General features: G+C 40.6%; 1 protein-coding gene across 2 annotated transcripts in view; it reads right to left on the reverse strand.

Moving 5' to 3' along the window:
* The window catches only part of col5a1 (procollagen, type V, alpha 1), a 75,351-nt gene that overhangs the window by 36,815 nt on the left and 14,407 nt on the right, over positions 1 to 24,129 (reverse strand). For both annotated transcript variants that reach the window (XM_030149605.1, XM_030149604.1), the window contains exons 2-9: positions 22,052 to 22,219; positions 14,615 to 14,828; positions 13,981 to 14,143; positions 3,291 to 3,431; positions 2,396 to 2,470; positions 1,850 to 2,251; positions 1,061 to 1,495; positions 376 to 432 (exon numbers count right to left, since the gene is read on the reverse strand). In XM_030149605.1, the coding sequence (XP_030005465.1) occupies positions 376 to 432; positions 1,061 to 1,495; positions 1,850 to 2,251; positions 2,396 to 2,470; positions 3,291 to 3,431; positions 13,981 to 14,143; positions 14,615 to 14,828; positions 22,052 to 22,219 (1,655 nt within the window). The remainder of the gene's footprint in view (positions 1 to 375; positions 433 to 1,060; positions 1,496 to 1,849; positions 2,252 to 2,395; positions 2,471 to 3,290; positions 3,432 to 13,980; positions 14,144 to 14,614; positions 14,829 to 22,051; positions 22,220 to 24,129) is intronic.

Below are 24,129 nucleotides of genomic sequence, written 5' to 3' on the forward strand. Positions count from 1 at the left end.
TAGAAAAGGATTTGAGAGATTTCTTATTCGCTTTAGCTCCGCTTGCATTCCCTCCCTCCGTCCCATCCCTGTGTTTACACACTACCCACACTGTGTTTATAGATTATTGACAATTCCTGCATGGCCATTCTCCAAATGTTTATGCTGCAGTTCTGATGACCAGCCAGAAGCACAGCCTTGCCCAAGTGTACTGTAAGAAAGCTTTGGCTGCCCAAATGTGTGTGTTCAACTTGGGTTTTGGAAGAGATGGGTGGACTGTGTTTAGATGTGGCTCATACATACATACCCTCAGACACAAACATACGCACATGTGCACACGAGCTCATGCAGCTTGCATCTGCTACTCAAGTATGTCTTTCAAAGACTAATACTCACAGGCTCAATAACAGCAGGCTCTCCCTTCTGTCCCTTCTCGCCACGAGCGCCATCGACCTACACACCAAACACACAGACAAAACATGATCAGGCCCTTCATCCTCCTCACTGTTATCCTTCATTCTTCAGTGACATTAGGGTGTAATGATTCTCCAAATATCCAGCTTAGACCAGACATTGATTTCTGAGACAGGGTTAAGTTCATACTTCATTTACTGGGGAATGGGCTCTAGGGTTTGATGAATCAGCTACAGTTTCTTCTACTTTCATCTATTGTCTTTTTCAAACATTTTTGTTTGGTTCTGTGGCAATTACAAATACAACCACAAAAGAAAATACACTTCGATTAACATATACTATGAATATAAGTACAAGTACAAGTAGAAGTATAAGTATAAGCATAAGTATAAGACTAAAACTACCATTCAACACAATGGACTTAAGTATATTCTTGGAGATGTGGCTTTGTTTTGAGGACCATTAAACCTCTGCTCACCTGGACACAAAACACTTTTTATTGTTTTAGTATTTTAACGCATGAACCATGTGTCAGTGTTGTTTTATTCTATTTATTGTCTTTTACTTATATTCTGTTTCATGATTATGCACAGCACTTTTGGGGCAGTAGTGTCTGTTTTTAAATGTGCTATATAAATAAATAAACCTTGACTTCATTAATTCTCACCTGTCCATAATATTCATCTTTCTCAGCAGGCAGCACTTTTTCTATGTCTCCATATTCGTAGGCTCCATATACGTCTCCATCACCATAGTCAGTGATGTCCACCTCCTTGAATTCATCCAGATCTGTGTAGTCTCCATCACCTTCAACACCCAGGCCAGTTTCAGAGGTAACAGATCCACCGGTTCCGGTACCAGCGCTAGCTGAGCCACCTCCAGTGGTTGAAGAACTTCCCACAGATACAGAACCACCTCCGGTAGAACCGCCTCCAATGGTGACGGTAGAACTGCTGCTGCTGCTGCTGCTGCTGCTGCTGCTGCCGCCTCCTCCACCAATGTGGACAGTACTGCTGCTACTGCTGCCACCTCCACCAGTGGTATAATGGCTGTCCACACCATAATCATATCCATCACCATAATCATCATAAGAACTTCCAACCTATGAAAAATAGAGAAAGTGAAACAAAATCAGAGAGAAATATACGACTTTAGAACACAACAGCGTAATCCAAGCAGCATAAGGTAAAAGTTAAACTAAATCTATAATGTTGTGTGTTTATGGTCAATGGTGACGTAGTTCCTTCCTATGAAAACAAACTACAAAAACACGAGTGTTCAACAAAATTCAGTGTCAGACAGGATTTGTTTCCCCAATGTGGATTACAGTAAAGTCCCTAATTGTGTTTTTGCTAAAGCAGATAGCTTCTTTATCCTACACATTAGCAGGTGTGAGTAACCATCTAAAACAAATGACTCATAACCATCATTAATAGTGTCATTTATGTCAACCCACTGATGTTGAATTGATGGTGATTGTTCCTCCTCCAGTGGTGATGACACTCCTTTCAATTCCGGTCCCTGCGTCCAAGTCTATATTGCCCCCGGTACCCAGGTCAATGTCGCCACCTGTGCCAACGCTGGTGATGGTTACACGGCGGGAGGTGTCGCCATCTGGGGCAGCTGTAGATTCATCATAGTAGGTCTCGTAGTTGCCGTAGTCGTCATAGTTGTTATAAGGGCTGGTCTCCTCCCCGTAGGCATCCCCTCCGCCTGTAGCTGTACCTGAAGAGCTTGAAGAACTGCTGGATGAGCCAGAGGATGAGCTTGTGGAGACTGATGTCACCACTTTACCATCAGTAGAACCACCTCTCACAGCTTCCTCCACTGTGGTCACTACTCTATCTGCATCCGTTACCTGTAAGGTGCAGAGTATAATGTTATTCATAAAGCATGTTGACAGTGCTGATCTGCAGGGTTTTTTTTCCAAACAAGAATCACCTCAATCACTTCTCCATATTAATGGGGAAGGTAAAAAATATGTGCATTCATATTAGACTACCTTGGAGTCATATGGCTTGCCATCCACATCATCATAGTAGGGATATTCATAATAGTAGTTGTCCTCCTCTGTGGTCTAAAGCAGAGAAATATTGCATTAACAGTGAGAGAGAGTAAGACTTGGAGAGAAATAATAACTATCATTTTCTAAAAACAGTTTTTAAATATGAGCTACAGCTCGGTTGCTGCTGGGTCGAGCTGATGTATTTGCAACATACTGGTCATCGATCAGAAGCACAGAGGAATGCTTCTATTCATGGAAGCCTCATGCTGTATCTCCCTGTTGCAACTTGTTACAACTGAATGACAAATTACTTTTCTACTGCTTTCTAAATGAATCTGTCACACATCTTTAAAACGGGTCAAGTTTTCCATGTAGCCTCCAGGCATACTGATAGGCCTCAGGGCAAGGAAAGGTCAAAAGAATAGCTTCCTGTCTATCTTGTGCTACCTCTCTGACACAGTTATAATTAGCATGCACAGCGTGTATTAGCATTCAGTATGGAAAACTGCACAGTGCTGCACAGGCTTAGGCAGGCACCACATCATTCCTGAACATTATTAACTAACCACATTGCCTGATAACCCTGTTCTTCCTAGTCAGCACTTTTCTCTGGCAGAGTGCAGTGTTCTTGCATAAGCCAAGAGGCTCTTTTCAGCACAAGATCCTACCAAGATCTGATTTGATTATTAGAAACAATTATGGATTAAGGGAAATCAGGCTTCTTTAGTAAGGTCAGCCAAAAAACACTCTTTTGTTGATTTCACAAGGTTCCATTATGTACAGAATTATATGCAAATACAAAATGATCAATAGTAACAAGATTGCATTGTGAGTTCTGCATTATGAAACGTTATTTTCATGCAGAAGAGCAGAACAATGTCATAATACTCACATATTCATCTGTGATATTCATGTTGGGATCTTGATGCTGAGGCTGGTCAATGATTGGCACTTCACAATCTGGGCTATAGTGCTCACAGTAGTCATAGGCAGCACGATGGTCTGCTACAATCATTAGCTGCTGGATGTCTCCCTGGAAACCAGAAGACACGGGAAGTCATGAGATTCACTGAACGCAGCTGGAAGTCATGTATGTAAATAAACATGTAAACCATTAATAATGTCAGAAATAGCCCTCTCACACTTGGAAACCCAATGGAAAAAATGAAAGGATATAAACAAATAACAATGAGGGGGGACATCTGTGTGAAACCTGATCTGGTTGCACAAATGGTGGTCCCGCATTTAGGTCGAGAATGAGGAATCTAAGGATGACTGCAAACTTTGATTCAAGTTCAGTGGGGTTTGCATCACACTGAACACCAGTGTGAGACAAACAGCAAGGAGCTAGAGGATGAAGCATGGAAAAACTGATTTCATGTAGCTGCAGACACTGACACAAACAAACACAAATCACAAGCTCTTACACCAGGAAAGTGTGTCTTAAAGAAGATATATTATTTTAAGCAACAGCCCGTAAGCCCTGCCCCAGATCTGAATGGGACATGAGTGATTTCGCCCTCAAGCTCATTGTGTAAGGTGAATGAATCTACTTAGCATGTGTGACATGATCAACATGAGCCGACTTGCAGCAGTTACCGATAGCTGACCTGAGTGATTGACTTACAGGAGTATATGTACATAAGGAGTCAAGGCGGGGGGTGGGACAGTAGCAGTAGAGACAGATTTACAGACAGAAAACCCTCACAAAACAGATGAACAGGGGAGATTGATAGAAAAAAGAGCGAGAAAGAACAAGACAGGAAAAGAAAAGGCTCAGAAGGATCCCCAGGCTACATAGGGAGATGGGTGTGTGTGATCGCCACATGTTTTTGAACAGAATGCATATGGCACCGAAACACTGCATTGTATCAGCCCAGACATGTCCTGATAAAACTTCCAAATGCAGTGATGTCATTCCACATCAATACTGTCAACTTAGCTGATTGGTGTCTGTGTGAATTTTGTAGTGACACAACTATGGGAAAGAACCACCACAAAGGATGTGTTTTTAATTACGTCCGATTGCCAAAAGTCTAAAATCCCTCAACATACGATTCCAGCTGAAATTCTCCAAGGGTAGTTCTCTATTCTGACAAACATAAATGGGTTTCATTTGTGGTTTACCCAGTGACAGTTCACTGAGGAGGACCAATCATACTCCCCAGTACACTCGAACATACCACACAGAACTGCCCGTCTTGGATCCTTTAATAACCCTTGCAAAATACTCCACGCAGAAGATGTTCCCCACTCTGTCCTTGGCTTCTGTGATGACTAGAGTTTACGGTAGATGCAGGAAAACAAATCCCTGTCTCCAAGCCAGGGGGACTGGAGTAGACATTATGAGCCCTCCAAGCTATAAACTCAATTCCAGGGAAATTTTGAAACTGCTACCACTGAGCTAAGATTTGTTAGGAAGCTAGATTTGGTATCAGTCTGTCTAACTTATCTTGGCAAGACTGTGTGTCACAGCTGCACTGAAAGGGGATGATGGGAATTCAGTGTTTGAAATGAGGTCACATTCAATGAGGAATAAGCCCTTTGTACGACAAAACAGCCATGCAGTCTGAAGCATTGCAACTGCTTTCCTATTCACATGCCATTCTTCTGATTTTCTTTTTTTCTTTTACCCTATTCTCTGTGTTTCCATCTCCCTGAGCAGCAAGAGGAATGTTAGCAGAGATCCTGACCACAAGTGGTGTGATGCTAACCTGACTTTATCAAAATGAGATGATTAATTGTGGACAGTAAACACTAATAAGGACACTGTGTCAAAAAGTGTTAAATGATGTGTGAAATGTATACAAAGAAAGAGGAGTGTGCAGGCACTGAAAGAAAAAAAAAGTGTTATTTTGAGAGTCTACTCAAGGTGGGAAAGCTAATGGATGAATTTGATTGTAGGAATTCTATAGACAATGGCATGAGGTTGAAAAAAATGCATGAGAAGAAGCATGACACAGACCTGAGATCAGATTAAAACAGTAGCCAAACATTTCCAACAGACTCTTACTTCAGTTTTTAGGAATATAAATCAGTTGAAAATACACTGCCTCCTACATATCTCGCCTTCAGGCAACATCATAAGAGTTGGTTTCAACACTTGACTGCTCCTGAAATCAGTAGATTTGGAAAAATGACTTGAATTTAGATCTGATTTTTGAGAAATTATTGATTCACCCACTGTCAGCTGGGATAGTTTCCACCTCCGCCGCAAACCTACAAAGGACTAAGCGATTGCGGAAAATGAATGAATGAATGTTTCATGTGTTACTTCCTAAAAGATACACTTTTTCCGTTCACTTTCTTTCATTCTCCCTCGTGCAGTATTTCTACACTAATGAGAAAGGCCTACATCCTACGTGCATCACCATGACAACTGCACACCTTTCACAGTGAAACTACTGTTAAAGCCTTGATCCACCATGACAACCACTAAAGCTGATTTCCTTTCTTTGAGCCAGAGCTCCACTTTTCTCTGCATGTCAACTGACAGTCTGGTGCCGATTGTTATATAAGCTACTGCTTTACAGATGTAAGTAGACAGTATATATGAATGTACTGTACTCCAGCTGTATGCTAATGCCAAATCTGTCATTAAATATTCTGGCACTGAATTGGCAGCTCAATACAGAAACCCATGAGAGCACATAGCTCTTATAAATCATGAGATATTTACCTCATTAACATATACAGGGTAAACTTTTCTACCTTCTCATGCATTGTAAAGTCAGGGATTCACGTTTTGATTGATTGACAACAACACTTAAACTTAGCATGAACAGGAAATTACACCTTATGAAATCAACAGAAGCTGATAATACAGTGTAAACCAAAATATGCCACAGATGCATAAAATAGAGTGTCAAATGCAAATGCATACAAATGCATATATCACCAATCCCACACCTAAACGCAGTATACCAAAAAACAAAACAGCAAAAAAAAAAAAAAAAAAAAAAAAAAACCTAAATGGAATTACAGCATCGCACCCAAAACCCTGCAGGAACGATAAAAGACATGCAATCATCTTTCCTATTTGAGAAGGGACACTGACATTTTTCATTCTCAAGCATCATGTGGCAGATCAGAGTGGTGCTTAAGGCAGAATTTTCAGACAATAACAGGGCTGCCGCTGTCAGCATCTCCCTGGACTCTGCTGAAATATGGCTGTGTTGCTGGCCAGTCCTCACCTCATGTCAATCCTTGGTGGAAAACCCATTGCCTGTGGCTGTGAGCAATGGCTGACCTCACTTCACATACTCGGTGTTATATGTCTATATGGTGAAGACGTATGCATGCATGCGCATACATACATACGTGTACATGTATCAGTGAGAAATTGCTGACTACTTTAGGATTATACTGCAGATAGACACCAAAATGCATCTCAACAGGTTATTATTTTTTATATTCGTCTCATGGTTCACTATTCAAGGCATAAATATGTCACATTTACTCCTTGGCTCTGCAGTGTAAATCTCACCCCTACAAATGAATCCCTGCTGGGTGTTCTAGTTGTGTCCAGGTGGGGGCAGGAGAGTGCTCTAGTGAACTCAGAGCCAAACATCTGTCTTCATCTGAACCTGACCCACAATCATGTAGGGTGGACTGAGTTCATTGTGTTCCCTCTTCTGAATTAAAGGATATGATGCATCTAATGACATGCAATATTGGTACAGTTTCAAAATCTTCACAGGACAATAAACTGACAATGCATCGAGAAATTAACCAAATGAACACCACACGTGCTTGTCGTCTTCCCTTCTCTTGTGCATGCAAATACTTCAAGCATGAGGTGATGGAACCCAACAAGGGTTTATTTGGATTAGAGTAAGGTCTTGAAGTGATGTCAGGAAACCCCCTACTGATCTATTTAGGGGGGCAGTGCCTAGCGTCCCATGAAATTAACGCTTCTTAGCTTAGAGCAGTTCAGCATGAAATAAACAACACAAACCAATGCTGCCCATTTCTTTCTATATCCCCTGGGAAACCTGATAATAGCCCATTTTTACCTTTTTACACACTGCAAAACATGTTGACAGCAGCTTAAAGATGAAAAACTTAATTAGAAAAGCTGAGTATTTCACTTTTTTTTTTTTTTTCTGGTGTCAGTTGAGAAATAAAATGGGTAGGAGGGCCCCGCAGAAGAGGATAAGACTGTGGGAGGTCTAAGCTCTGGCTGCATTTTAAGGTGAACTACTCTCACAACATATTTACACAGTCACTCCTGAGCTCTGAGCCAGGCCTTGGTCCCGCTGCCAGCCCACACTGACACATTCGCAGTCCCAACGCCTGGGCATTCTCCAATCTGACCACAGAAACCAAACAACACACTGCAGAGGTCAGCCCACTGCACAGGGGCCATAAATCAGAATGGACACTCACACAAAAATGCACAGACACACGGAAGCACCAAAAACTCACACAGATTACAGACACACAACCTGCATGTGGTCCTGTACCTGTGTAGAAATACGCATGCGGACTCCTAAAAAGAAATTCCACACCTTCAGATTTACAGAATTAGACTCAAACCAGACATCAAGTACAGCTTATACTTTCCCCTTCAGACGGCAGCTCGATCCCACTGCTCAGAGCAGATGCCAAGAGCAACAGGCCCGTCTGCCACCCCATTTATGCACTACAAAACGCTTTAACTATTCCCTCACCTTATTTCCCCCATCCTCATTTCGAAGTCCTTCTAACTCATCTCCATCTTCTCCGCATTTCAGCCCCAAATACACTCTGTTCTCTATAATATTTTAATTCCATGTCTCTAAGGACGTATTCCTGTTGCCTGTTCTTTTGGACCAGTGGAAACCCGAGCACTTCGCCTTACCTAACAGACGTAGAAAAAGAGTGTTTGGCTTGGCCATTTGCTGAAATCTACATAAAAAAAAACTGCTGAGGGCACACTTCAGGGCTTGCTGACACAGTAAAGAAATAACAGAGGGAATAAGTGGGCGAAAAAGACAAACATCTGACATGAGTTAAGGAAATTCTCTTAATTATCCATGGTGGAAACTTCATCTTCTCTGGGGCTACTGATGTCTACGTCCCATTCCATAGACTCTATAGAAGTAGTGTGTTCTGACACTGAGGCGTGACATATACCACAGATAGGACGAGAAGGATTTAGTATTTTAGATTTTCGGTTATTCTGTGAACTGGTATTTTTGTGCTTTATGACAGACTCCTGAGAGGTGTTTTCAGCTTCAATATGCAATAATTCCTTGCCAGTACTATTCATTGCCATCATTTTTCTCTTCAATTATGATTCATCCTTTCTCTGCCCGGAAAAATCTGGATTTTGTCTAGATCCAGCTGGAGCAGACTCTAGTTCTCACATGGATTTAAAACGCCTTTTAAATGAATCTCAAATGCATCATTTTCCCATTCGCTTCATTTTTATTTGTAGGGAAACTGCAGCTGCTGCTACACAGAGCAAAGCATGATGACAAATGTAATTCTCTAATTCTGTATGAGGAATCGACCTCCATAACTAATGTGAGTTGTTTGTTTTAACGAAGTTAAAGCCAGTCAGACATAATTCCCAAATCATATATTCTTTTCAACAAATCCTGTTCTCAAGCATTATTTTCTTTATGAATATGCTGCTAACTGTCTTTTCTGATTTTTCAATTACTCCTGATATCTGTAAAGCTTCTCACAACACATATGAAAGACCACAGTTTAATCCATCTCTAACAAGCAGAACTAGAAGTGCACTAGAAGACTCAGATCTTCGCCAAAGCTAATGGTCCACTCTTCTTCTCGAACCACAACGATTATTAAACCACGAACTAACCGAAAATTATAAGTTACATTTTCTTCCTTTTCATCAGTTGCCATTGGTTAGCGTACAAAAAATTAAGTTAGCCTGCAGCTCTAAACTGTTAAAAAAAGAAAATGAAAATAATTCCACTCTCAGACCCTTTTTATGGATCTATTTTGTCCTTGGTCCATTCCCTACCCATCCACAAAGTCTCCTGACAATTGTTTTAGTAGATTTTTGCACAATCCTGCTGACACATAGATAGATAGACGACAGAATGATCACGTAACTTTCATAGCGGAAATGATAAAGACAATTTTGCAACTGAAATTACAGTAAAATGACCTCAAACTCTGAATCTGGAAAATATTCCTGTCTAATTTTCTAAAGTGCATACTCATTGTAACCTCTTTGCTCCAGAGTAGTTCCAAAGTTCTTTACACATATCTTGACACTGATGACTGAAACATCTGATCTCTGGATGGAAGAAGGGGTTGAATTTTCAAGTGAAGACAAGGAAACAGGATGTGTAAAACTCATCATGCCATCACAATATTAAAACTCTTAACGAGCATCAAGCTCATGCGTTGCGTGCTTTTACTACTTTTTCCTGGCTTTGGCTGGACCATGGGAGCCCCACAACTCACTTCATCCCAGGCCTATTAAAAGCCTTCCAGTCCTTCTTGCTGCTCCCTTTGCTCACAGGCCTTCTAACTCCGCCACTCATTGTATGTTCTTTATTTCATTAAATCTCATCTCAAAGTCCTCTGCTTTTGAGGCTCATCACTATCACGCTACCCTTAAGGACTTACATCTTCCCCCAACCCAAACACATGTACATCCATCCCCCCTGTGTGCAGCCCATCAGCCTGACAGCATATCAGTGGATACCAAGGAAACCTCTGGATGATGTCATGTGGTATGGCTGCTGTTCCAAGACTGAGATCAGCGGGAAGAGAGCTCCTCATTCTTTCCAGAGCACCGTATGACCCAAAGTTTTGGCTCCTCTACCGCTCCAGCTTCCCCCTCTCCTCCACACTCTATCATGAACATTGTTTTTCTGTTTTCTTGACACTGAAACCTCCTCCTGAACTACCCTCCTCTAACTCCCTCGAAGTCAGATTGGGTGAGAGTATGATCGGGCACAATAATACTGAGCAAGAATGCTTTACTGTTACTCTGCTGTGACTGAGACAAAGGTGGCCAGACAAGAACTGCTGTGTTTGCACTGCTCCACCACGGCCGCTTCGATTCACTCCAAGTCCCCTGCGGATTACCTCTGAGGGAGGCCAAGTGGTCCACCTGTCCCATTTGTGATCCCTCAGACCAACCACAGCCATGTATTTCACAGAGTTGTACTTAGAGCAAGGGATGGGCACTAAATTATCTTTGGTTTTTCTTGGCACGCTGGTTACAAAACAACAGAGAACAGGAAAATCAGGGAACACTCACTGTGTCAAACAGGCCTTCGCTGAACAATGTGATAAAAATACACTGAAAATAAAATCATTTGCTTAAACCTACACACCTTTAGCCTTGAAAATAATGCCTTAAGTTAAATTCATTAGCTGAAGTTACCTAAAGATAATGATATTTAATGACTGACACTTATATGCACATCATAGCCATTATAAAGGTGTAATTACTGTTTCATTTGTCACAAATGAGCAGTGATTACCATTTAAAATACCTATCCTCTTATTTCATCGTCACCCTAATTATCTTCACAGTCTGTCCTGGCATAAACTAGTGTTATGCAAGAAAAAAAAAACACATTATGGCACTTATAGAGGGTAGACACTCTCTGTGACCACAATAACCATGTCAGAAACCAAACCACAAACCACATCAGCATATAAGTACTGAGTGCCTCTGAACTGCTGTATGTAACAGTGAAGCTCAGTCTGCAGAACAGGCTGATAAAAAACAAGAAACTCACTGTGACTGAAATTTGGGATTAAAAAGTTTCTTACTCTCTCTGCTTCTCTGTATTTTAACGTTCCCTGTGGAGTTTTCAGAGTTTTTTGGCAGTGTTCCCCCCCAAAATGCACTGTGTGTCATTACAGATGTATTTCATGCAGTTTGTTTTCATAAATTGTTAGCAAAACATGGATAGTTTGAAGTATTTGAATTAATATCCATGTCTGATGTCTTTACTTTTTTGAGGCATTTTTACCCTGCCTCCCGAAGGGGGAGGCAAGGGGTATTTTTTTTGGTTTAGTTTGTTTGTTTCTTTGTTTGTTTGTTAACATTTTAGCATCAAAACTATTGGTCAGTTCATACCAAATTGGGTTATACATTGCCAGTGACCCAGAATAGATGTCATTACATTTTGGGAAAGGTAGGTCAAACTTCAAATTTTTTATGATTTTTTAAAATCTTCCCATTTACTAATAATGGGTGAAATATATGTAAGGGGTGGGGTTTATTGTGCCTGGCACCACGTGTTTAGGGTTTTTTTGCATTTCCTGTCTTTAAATGTTAATTATCGTGGTAAGATAAAACTACATTTTAAGATAAACAAAAAACAAACTCAAAAACTATACTTTGTAGCTCCTCTGACAATCATAATAGTCATAGAGTGTTATTAAACAAAGGTTTTTCATTACTATCAATATCTGTAGGCCTCTCTCATCATCATCATCATCACCACTGTTGGCAAATACTTTGATAATTCAAACAGTTTTTATTCTTTTTCTTTATTTTTTAAGTGTTCAGTTGGGCATTGCAGGCCACTGTCAACTCAGTTCAGTGACCTGTCTGTGAAATCAAATACACTTCTTTTATGTTCTCAAGCGCAGCACCTCTCAGTGGTAGCTGACTCTGGCAAAAGTCAACACAGGATCAGACTAAACTACAGAGGAGAGAAGGGAGTAAGGGGAGAAAGGAGTACAGGCTGAGTATAATTTGGAAACTATGTGGCATATTTTCCATTTTCTGCACGCACTGGAGCCTGTCCTGTCTCCCAACTGGCAGACACACAGCAGGAGGGCCTTAAACATCTCTCGCAAAATATCTGTCTGTTCCCACGGTAACCGGTAGACTGTTACTGCGGCTCTGATAACGGTGTATGATTTAAATCGTTCCTGTATCACCTGTGCGTCTTGAGATGCGCACAAAAAGAAATTACATTAGAGCAGAATTACAACACTGATAGAAAGTTGGGTAATTTTGCTGGAAGAATTAACCTGTGGTCATTATACTTAGAATAAAACTATTCACACATTAACTATGCATCAGCAAACTGATACTAATAATATCCAGTGTTTTACTTCCACCTTAAACACATATGCACATCTAACAATCATTACTCAAACTACACATGTAGAAAATTGGCTCTGGTGGCTAAGTTATTATTAATGGTTTTGGAATAGAGGTTTATATTTTATATCCCATCATTTATCTACATCCCCTATGGCCTGGCAGAACAACTTTAGGGACTGTGGAGGGAGTGATGTCATATTTCCTTCTTATTGTCTGTTCTAGCTTAGCAGCAGTGAGGTTAAAGGTCAGCTGGCTCAGCATCAGTCACATCAGTCAGCCTCTGTTACTAATTATTATTGAGGGCCCCAGACTCACAGACTAATCCCCCTTTAAACAAGCACAACTCTGACAGGACAAAGACAACACTATTCCTTGTGCCTCTTTGTAAGTGTGTGTGTATTTGTGTGTGTCCCTCACAGGAGTCATGTATAAGAGCCACAAATATCCACATACAAGCCTGTGTGCTATCCTCTGCCCAACAAAACTTGATTTCTACACAAAAGTGTAAAGCAAAGATTATTATATGTGTTTGCATCAGGCATCTCCGGGTCTTATAAACCCCAAAGGGCTTCCTGTCACTACACAGATTAACATTAATCTTTCATCTCCGTCCACAAAGCTTTTACTTGCATAAAATGAAGAGAAAGGAAGACGTAAAACCCTTATTCTAATAATGAAAACCTGCCATTGCTTGTTAAAAACCTCTGTAAACAAAATGTTGCAGCCAATTCAGACAAAGAATTCAGACATATAAACCACACACAGGAATAGTCTGACTAATGGGTCTTAACTGCTTTGTAGCCACAATGAGGCATAACTTCAAAACATTTGCAACAGATGCACAGAGAACAATCAAATGCAGCAGATTTGCCAGCTAAAATATTCAGGGACAAGATATAACTTTGTGGAAAATGTGGCATATATGGCACCTCAAATTAAATGTGATTTGCAACTGTGTGCATGTGCATAAGTGGGTGGCACTGGGTGAGGATCAGTGGGGGAGACTGCACAAGCTAAGTACTCTTTCTATAAAGGATGTGGGTGCTGCCACAATACCGACTGTGTGCAAGATGGACTACACTGACAGCTTTAGATGGCTATCATTTGCACCACAGCCACTTGTGTCTGCACTTTGGTTACAATAATAAATCTCATTTGCTTTTAACAAGATGGCTTTTGTCAGGGTTTTAAATCAAAGTCCACAAACATCATTGGTATGCAGTTTAGGTTCATGCATCCATTGATTTGCACAGTCATTACAACAGAGGGGTGGATGGAAATCTTCTATAACTTCTACATTCACTCACTGATCTCTCTCCAAACGCTGCCCAAATCCTATTCACAAACACTTCCAAAATACTAAATGGACACAAGTGAGAGGAAAACAAGTAGTGTTTTGAAATAACTGCTATCTGGCAAGCACTGAGCCACACTTACACAGTCTTATAGAAGATGGTATATTATAAATCTAAGAACAGATCCAGTTGGAAACATATACCGTGGATTAAATGAAGATAAGGCTTTGCAGCATAATGCCTACCTCAAAAACTTCTTCATCAAGTATTCTAGTTCCAAACACTATAATTCCTTTGGTATCGATGATGGGGTTGGGGCTTCGGAGCAGCTTCTGGGCGGTCTTCTTTTTACAATCCAGAATGAGGGTGATGGTCTGCCTGTGCACGCTGATGGCCACTCGATGCCACCTGAAAGGGAGGCCATGTTAATTCACACACTTACTGGGTTACACTCAAACACACCTAACAGACTAAAGGTATCCTGTTGTGTTTGGTGTCTCTGTTGAATGTACTCTTTCTCTAATCCAATGAATGCACTTAGGCAAACAAAACACCTGATCAATGCCATTATGGAATACTGGATTTTTTCCAATGTAAAGTATTAAACATTCAACTGTACATGTGGACTCTACAAGCTTGTTATTTAACAAACAAATCTGTCGCATGAAGGACACCTGGTTCAGGTGGACTAAGCTGTCAACAGAGTAAAGCCCCACAGATGCCACTTCATGAAAGACTAACACATCCACCTGGGCTCTGATTAGAGGGAAGGTTAAACATAATAAAAAGCACTACGTGATATTCATTTAAATTATTGTACTGTACAAGTACAATGACAGATTGTTGCATGACCACTAAGCCATGAAAAAGGGCACCTACTTTCCGTCAGCGAGGTTGACTCCTCTAAAGAGCGGGTAGTCCTCAGGGGTGGGTTTGCCCGTGTGATCCTCGTACAAGAACACAGGAGAACGGCCAACTTCCAGTCCAAGCTGCTGGATTCCTTGTTCATTGTACACAGACAACAGGAAGGACTGGCTGCCCTTCTTAGGCTTCACTGTAGCCAAGATGGAAAAGTCCTCTGGAAAAGCATCACCTGGTTGGACAGAGAGAGAGTTTTAGAGTTCTAAATAGTAGCACACATTCATCATGATCAAAAGAATGAAACAGATTTTTCTTGGGGATGTTGTAATCATGTTATTTTTGGAGACAAAGTGTACTCTTTGGTGTCAGGAGGGAGTTCGAACATTTATCCTTTAATTTCTACTGGAAACAAGAGTTACAAAAACAGACAACGATAATTTAGATTGGAAGATGGGCTTTGAGCACCAAAAGAAAATACACACGATTTGTGGAGTACCCAAATGTAACAAGATAATATTAATCAGAAAGGGATGGATAGAAGTCTGGAGGCCAGTTAGAGGAAAAAAAACAAAAGCAGGAGAGCAAAATGGAGCATTTCCAGTACAGCACAGGATGAGAAGCATAATGACAAAAACATGTGACCCTGGGAGACTTTGTAGAAACTATCCTCCAAACCCTTCCTCTCCACTTCTTTCTTCTCTCACAGCTGATTGATATAACAGACATTCAGATGAGGAAATAGGAGCAAAAATATTTTACTGGGATAAAGTTAAAGACATAAGTGGAAATTGTAATAAATGAATTTGTCTTTAAACACATAAAAGCACCAAAAACAGAAATGAGAAGAATGTGTTTGCCTCCATCTGCATGGCCCTCTGCAGCCTCAACTATTTCCTCCATTTTACTAAAGTGTGGGGCACATCTGCCAGACAGATTGCCTTTGTGGGGTATTCTCGAGACCCCAGAAAGATGGAGTCCTTTCCAGCTATCCACAGAGACTGTTGTCTTTGTGATACAGAGGTCAGACTACACTTGAGGCTAGCAGAACTTTTTAATCGTGCTTTTCGGAAAAAGTTGAGGGAATCTTACAGTACTGAAACCGCCATTGTTATGGCAAAGCAATCTGGATTACGTTTAGCATAAGCAAAGTAACCACTCAGATTCCAGTAGCAGTCCCTTGCTGCTCAGTGTGTGGAGAGCAGAGATTTCCAGAAGACCGGAAAAGAGAGGCAGGGTTTGTGGCTACAGTGGTTTTGTAGCACCTCGTGCAGCCATCAAACCCCTTCTCTGCCACCATTTTAGTATAATCAGAGACAGCCTGGAAAATGCAACTTTGGAGTGAGTACGGTTTCAGCAGCCAATCAAAAACCGTGGAGAAAAAGACGCCTCAGTGGCGAAGTGGTGTGGAAACCTGAGGTTGGAGAGGGGAGGTAGAGGAGAAGAGCTCTAGCCCCAGATTTTGCCATGATCAGCCATTCATTTGTTTTTGTCTTTTTCCTGTCTTTCACTCAGTCGACATACGGGTGTTTGCTAGCTTTCCTGACTTGTCTTTCTGTCTTTTTCTATCATTCCTTCATTAATGCCAGGCATCAAATCACATCATGCGGAGAGCACATGCCTTGGCAGTGTGCTACCTCAGGAATTCAGCTTGGCATCATATGAGAAACATTCCCTTAATTGACAGATGCTTCGACAGGACAGTGTAAAGCAGAGAGCAGGAGAGGCAGAAAAGACAGAAAACCCTTCAGTAAGCGCCGTCTGAGTTCACATAAGCCACGGCTGTCCCAGAGACAATGACTCAGCACTGGCTCAGGGCTGGCTGTTTGTGTGGAGGTCAAGGGTCAGCTGAGGGGTGAAAGGGACACCATGGCAGAGAAAGAAATGGAGAAGGGGAATGCAAGGAATACGGTTTCTAATACAGTTGTGGAAAAAATTATTAGACCATCAAAAGTCATAAAAAACAATGGTTATGCAATCAAGTACTAACTCCTGTGTGTATCATGTGACTAAAACAGACAGAACAGAAAACATGGGATGCCTAAAAGCACTGTTTTTGTCAGTACAATGTCATAGCTATTGATGTAAGAACTGAAGTGATTTTGGTTATTATCAAGAAAACAGAAAATGGCTAAATATCAGCTCTGAAATTAAACTCTAATAAACTATTTTTGTTGTTATCATTATATTTGTCCAAACAAATGTACCTTTAGTTGTACCAGGCATTAAAATGAACAAGAAATTGAAGAAAACAAGGGTGGTCCAATAATTTTTTCCACGACCGTATACAGCAGAGGATATTTTTTCAAGGAAGAGCAGACCATATTTTATTTCAGTGGACACTGATTCATTTATTATCAAATCACTTTTTAAAAAAAAAAAAACAATTTCCCTCTAGTTTTAAGGGTGTTTTGTGTCCCAGAGGTGAAAGCTGAAACAAAATGTTAGCATTTCAAAAATCTGAATTATAAAAAAAGCTAAAATGTACAGAAACTACACACCCATCTTGAATTTCCCTCGGATTAATAATCTATCTATCTATCTATCTATCTATCTATCTATCTATCTATCTATCTATCTATCTATCTATCTATCTATCTATCTATCTATCTATCTATCTATCTATCTATCTATCTATCTATCTATCTATCTATCTATCTATCTAACCAAAGTCACCTTATGTATAATTAATGAGATGGGTGAATTTGTGCTTCCAACTGCATATAATCTTAAATAAAACCAGCCATTTTGAAGAGATAGATATGATAAATCACAACTTCATTTTCACACGATATTAAAAATATATAAAGTACATACTTAGAGATTTTTTTATTGTTATTCCTCCAATAACTAAAAGCCGACACTGTAAAAAATAAATAAATAAATTTTACTCCAAACTGATTTTGCAACCCAAATAAAGTCTCCTGTAACCCAACTGTGGGTCACAACCCCACTGTCTGACAAAGGGTGCTGTAAGCGATACACTGCTAGGCTTCTTCTTTAACTTGTTTGTAAATTAAGCAGTCTCAATGCTACACTGGCACACTGCCTCCCTCTACTGGCCTTGGACCTGCAAGTGCACTGGTGAATATAAATGAAATCATACTGAGCCTTTGTCAATCACTGTGATCTTATCAGTCAGCCCCATTGATATGGCAATACTTGAACAGAATACTTAATCATTTGGGAGTTTTTCTCTTCTCTAATGAGTGTCCTGCCCTCTATGCCATCACTACAAAGACATGTCTGCCCTGAGAGAACTTCTATCGAAATGATCAGAGGATGAGGGCGAGAGGAGGTTAACCAAAATAGAGCAGTGAAGTTAACAGGGGAAAAAGAATAAATGAGTACTCTCTTGTGTCAGTGTCCCTTCCTCCTCCTTCAGGCCTAATGGTAAAGTCGGGGAGGGGGGGTGGGGGGTGGAGTGGGGGGGGTCATTCAGAGGGGGCTCGGGTTTCTCTGGAATGTGTTTCTCAAACCGCTGCTCCGGGCCACCAGATGAGAGATACCTCATTCCTCGTTTAGTGTGTGTCTGTGTGTGCTTGTGTGTGTGCGGACATGGTGGGAATGGAAAGCCTGTGGTGCCAGAAGTCCTGGAGTTTACACTGGCAGAACTAGCATCAGTATCAGACTTAAAAAGGTCTGGGAATGTAAGCGACTCGAAGACAACTCCAGACATCTAAACCAGCCAATCAGACACAACCCGTCATTTTCTTTCAGATTAAATAGCCGTTTAAAGTAGCCTTTTATTTTGACACGGTAAATACATCTTTAACAGGATATAGCTGTTTCCAAGGGGAGTTTTTATCCCTTCTCGTGTTTCTGTGAGCTGAAAAGAGGGGTGCGCGCCAGATCATCTCCATTTTTCAGCGTCAAGTGTCAAAACATAACACTTACAGTCAAATTGCTTTTCATCTTTCAAACATACATAATGCCTCCGCAGTCATGGAGGAGGTGAGGGTAATGCCAAGGTTTTGACTGATCCTCTCTAGGATCTGTCAGTCTGCATGCAAGCAGGTAAATGAGCTAGAAAGTCTAGTGTCCTATAATTGGTCATTCAGTCAACACTGTGTCCAAATCCCTCCTTCTGTATGAGACACGCAGCATTCCAGCGGGATTGCACATAGCTGCTGCAGAAACACATGTACCTGTCTTTTGATGGGCTAAAAAGGAGCCATGTGCACAAACTTACACAATTACAGTAGCTAACAAGAGAAAGATGGATGTAAATTGCAGCGATGGGAATTACGGTGAATAAAAAAGGCTGTAAAGTAACAGCTGAATTCTAAGTGGAAGTGTGTTCATTAAGCGCAAACTATCAAATTAGAGAAGCATGCTATTTGACCCCTGTTTCATTATATCCTCATATTACATTAATGTGAAAATTGCGTATTTTAATCCTTGACAAAATGACATCACTGAAAAATGACCCCTATTGAGTGGTATTAATATCATCATTAGTTATAATGACATTTGGTATAATTGGGCAGTAGATATAACCTGTCTTCTCACTTTTTTAGCTCTTGTTTGCAGTCTTGTAAATTGGCTTAATAATTTAACACAGACATTAAAATAAACTATATTATGCACGTGTAAGAAAATCAAACAACACTTCAAGAAACAGGCATCACATCATTTAAATTTTTAAAGCAAAAGAAGTCATCCTGTATCTGAGCTATGTATACTTGCATTGTTTATTTCTTTTATGGTTTGTGGTTGTAGGATAGTCCTTTTAGTAGTACAATATGGTACAGAAAAGGGATTTGGCTGAATGGCTGGAGTAACCACAGCGGTCCAGACCACTAGTGTAAACGCCAAGTCACATCTAACCCCACTCGCTCCACTGGGTATGAGTCACTGCATCATTCTTTCCTTCCTGTTTGTGCTGACACTGGCAGTTGTTCAGTATGGCTAACAATTCGTACACTTAACAAGCAGGCTGGGATTTGGAGACATCTGAAGACAGTGCTCACACATACTTTCCCATAGATTCCCTGTATATTCCTTGTACAGTAAGAAAGAGAAAGAATTTCATGACAAAACTACTGAGACATGGGAAGTGTTTGGTATAAAACGGTAATGGGGGCTGACTGCCTGTATTTTCATTCACTTAATAAAGGTAAGAAAAGACTCCTCTGTTTTCAGTGCCTCAGTAGTTTCAAATGAATCATCCCTTCCACATGTTTGCCTAATGATTGCATGTCTGCACTTGCTCTTTTCCAACACATCATCACAGACTGTCTGTGGTTTTAGGGTCACGGGCCAGTTTGTTCTCAATCAGAGCTACTGCGGTTTTTACAAACACTAGAACCATAACAATAGAGCGTGCCTGTGTTTTCTATATGTTTATCCACAGGCTTTTGTAACTTTAAGGTGAAGGATTGTGTTGATAATTTCGGCAAATTGCACATCCAGGCTTCGGGCCAAACCCATAACTCAGTAGCAAACCTAGTTAAAGGGGGGAAAAAAAGAGATGGACAAAATGATCTCACAGGTTCAGTCGCCCTCTGGAATATATTACTGTACATTCTCTTAAAGTTGAGGCGAGAGAGGGACCACATCACAGATGCAGCGAGTGGATTTTAAGGCCTTCAAGCCACAGACTGCTAGTTATTCTGTTTGCACCTTAAGACTATGTGGTGCCTGTTGTGAACTCCTCCAAGTTGATTTGTTTTATCTAGACTGTTATTTCGGAGGATCCAGAGTAGCATGTGTGTAATTATAGCATGTTTATCTAAACAGAGACTCATATAGGCTATGCTGTCATCGAGCTTCAAAGTGAGCAGTATTTATTTGATTGAAGAGCATGATCGGACATGCATAGCGCAGGAGCTCTCTGCGGCTCTACTCTAAGCCCCAAAGAAGAGCCGTGACACGGATCAAAGGTCCACTGAGGCCAGCGCAACATCTGAGAAGACAGTGAATGGGGCTGTCATCCAATCTAAGCTTTGTGGAAGCTTAATTCACACGACTGGTTATTATTCCTCTGTCTCTTATTTCTCACACAGTGATGCTATTATTTGTAGGCTGCAGGGAAACCAGTCACAATAATTTCTACAATTGGTCAACAAAATTATGGTTTTGTTCAAGTATAGGAAAAGGGGGGCTTAGTCTGTCTCCATAGACAGTTACAAGAAACACAATGGGAGAAAACACTGCGAGGGACCAGAAGCAGCAGTCTAGGAGAAATGATAGAGGGAAAAATTATGAAGCTTGAGGGAAAATAAAGAGAGCAGGAGGGAAAAAAAGCAAAGAGTCAGAGCAGAGGGAGGAGAGAAAGGAAAGTACTACTGCAGCGCACCATAAAGCAGTAACCCAAAGCCACGTCAGCACAATAGAACAAGGAAAAAGTGGAACTCCAGACTTCCCTCCCCTGTACCACCTCTATTTTCACTGCTTTTCCATCATCTAGCTCCTCCTACCACACTGAATATTAAAGTGTGGCATTTTCAAAAGGGGGACGAGTATGTATCAGCTATGTTTTACCCTTAACTTTACCTACTTGCATGTGTCCAATTGTGATGGACCTACCCATCTCCTTAATCCATAAAGACCCAGCGCTATTTTTAAGTCAGTTCCCAAATTATTTTTTCTCTCTATGTAACCTTTGTTAAGTGATGTATCTCCATTTATTATAATATTATCCTCTGTATTTAATATTTTTCATTGTAAATCATGTATTTTCCTAAATTTGATTTAGCTACTCATGAAAAATCAGATTAAATTCAATGTTATTATATCAAAACAGAGAAAACCGAAGAAAAAGTGACTTTTTCACCAAGATATCAATACTATAACATAAAAAAAAGTGTGTCCATCCACTGTCATTGATTCAACTCCATGGGTTTTACTGATGAATCAATGTTGTAGAAGATGACAGTGTTTCCACGTTCACTACAGAGCCTCTGAACGTCCAAATGGGCCATATCTGATGACCATGAAAAGATGACAAACTGCATTTTACACCAATTATTTACATGTAATGATAGGATTAATGGATCAAATGCTATTAAATATTTTATATCAGTATATGCTGTTGGTCACCAGCAGATGCTTGGGTCTTTATGGGTTAATAAGTACAGTATACAGAGTAAAAGATGGAGACAAACTGTATGTGCTTTAGAGATATGTTTTAGAAAGAGGAAAACATCTTTGTAGGGGAGTGAAGGATAAAACAGCAGGCTTATCCTGCTTTTAATCTCATAAACCAAAGGCAGACTCGACATTAATAATAAAGTTAAAGGAGCCTATAAAAGTGCTACCTGGAGGGAAAGGGAAGGAACGAGATGGTACAAATTGGTTTCTGGCCATATTTAAACATTTTATCCTCAGTTTACTGTATAAATGTGAGGTAAAAGGTCACAGAGTTGAGTTGAAGATAAAACCAAACACTGAAATTTAACCACAAAATTCCAAAGTTGTTGAGAGAAATGTGTTCATAAGTGGTCAGATACTCACCTGGATACAGTTGTTTGGTAGGGGCACTGAGCTGGGCATCTTTGGATACTCTGTAAGCCACATCGGGTCCTTGTGTTGATTTCCTATGTGAGCACAAACCCGTTGTTTTTGTAACACCCTCAGGTAAACTGTGAAAATCTAAAATCTTCAAGAGGTCTGCTGGTTCCGCTGCAGAGAGAGAAAACAACATAAAAAAGGATGTTAGATTACTTATATATAGTTATACAGAAATAACTCAAATTTGTCCCAGCTAACTTGACAGCCCATAAATCACAATGATTGTACAATACAATTATACAGACTTTTAACACAGAACTGACAGCCCAGAACTACTGCGTATTAAATAAGCTTTAATTATGGCCACTTTTTGACCGTTTGCTCTATTTTCTGACTTTTGCTGAGTCAGAACCAGGAGTTACTCAGCAGGAGAGTTCAGTGTTGTGGTTCGGAGAAGATTTCTGTTATCCATTTAGGCGCTAAACAGAGACGTGCCCTTTTATAGATCACCATGATCATGGGTTATAGCTGCAGCAAAACCAATCCTTCCATCTACTTCTCTGCAAAGCTAAATCTACCGCTGCCTCCCTTCAGCCACAACCATACAATTAGCACACTTTCAGGCCGGTCGTCTCGGCTGTAACCAGGCCACCGCAGAAGTACACTGGGTCAGAACAATGTGACATGGGGTTTGACCCTGGACCGCACCCTCACATGCCAAAACCACCCAGGACAAACAGCTGTTCCTGCAGCCAGATGCACACAACAAGCGACACAATGACACACATTAGCGTCCAGGACACTGGGTCATGTCTATAGGGACGATCACTCAAGGATGGGGGACTGTCAGAGTGTTTTAGAGCAGGGTAAACACCAACATGAGTAGAGAAGCAAACGAAAACAGAGGCTACAAGGAGTTTATGACACAAGAAATAAAGCAAAGACAAAAGTAAGCAATATGTGGTATTGTGCTGGATGTGTATCTGTGCTGTAATGCCAATGTTAAAAGTCAAAGGCAATCCCGTGGACAAGGATAAAGGCATGCAATACACACATATACACACAGGTATTGCAGTTCTAGTGTCAGGCTACAGAGACCACACACACCGCCTAGAAAAAAGCCTTTTCAAAAGCCCCCATCCATCTAAGAGTGAAAGGGTTGCTGGGAAAGGTGGGAAGGCAAAGGGGCAGAGCGCATGAGTGTTTGTACATTCTGTGTTGCCCTGCAACAACCTCCAGCTGGATGTCATTACATGACATACACATGCGTCACGTGGAGTGTAGATCAATTAAGAAAAAAAAAAAAAAATCAACATTCTTAAACAGTGGTCTCCATTTAAGAACATTCTGGCTGCACATGTTCCTGTACAGCTGTATGCTGATGTGCTGACCATGCCATCAAAGAAACTTTTCATCAGTACAGGTCTGATTGCACATTGTCTACATTATTTCATTACCAAGAAGACAAAGCTGCAGCTAAATAAAGTTAACTGTGCGTATCTAGGACAAACAGTCTGTAAATGAACATCCCAATTCTGGATTTACAAACCATCTGCTCAGTAACAAATATAAAAACCAAAACATGATCACAAACCCATCAGGTTACAACACAAACATGAGGGGAGTTGTTCAGTTACTTGACAAACATAACAACATGTAAACACAGTTTAAAACAGTTTATATCTGTTTGTACACAGTCTGGACCAAGCCTGTGTAGACTAGTTCAAGAAGAAAACAAGATTTTAGTCAGAAAATGTCCATGTGAAGATTTCCAAATCAGGCGGTTCTCATCTCTCACTTATTTCTGTCATTTTTCTAAATCTTACAAACCAGCCCACCCTTCCTGTCTTGGCAGAGGTGTTATCCCATCTTAATCAGCTGAATATGGAACAATGCAAAAGGAAGCAATGCTGTTGAGAGACACACAATGCAGAAATAAATGGACCTGTGAGAGCAGATAATCTGAGGTAAGAAGGGAAACACATTAATCTATGCACCACCACACCCTTTCATTTCACAACCCACCGTGTCCATCCTTTCAGCATGTCAAGAAGACAACACAGCTACATTAATATTTCAAG

The sequence above is a fragment of the Sphaeramia orbicularis genome, chromosome 12, assembly GCF_902148855.1.
Source record: "Sphaeramia orbicularis chromosome 12, fSphaOr1.1, whole genome shotgun sequence".
NCBI lineage: Eukaryota > Metazoa > Chordata > Actinopteri > Kurtiformes > Apogonidae > Sphaeramia > Sphaeramia orbicularis.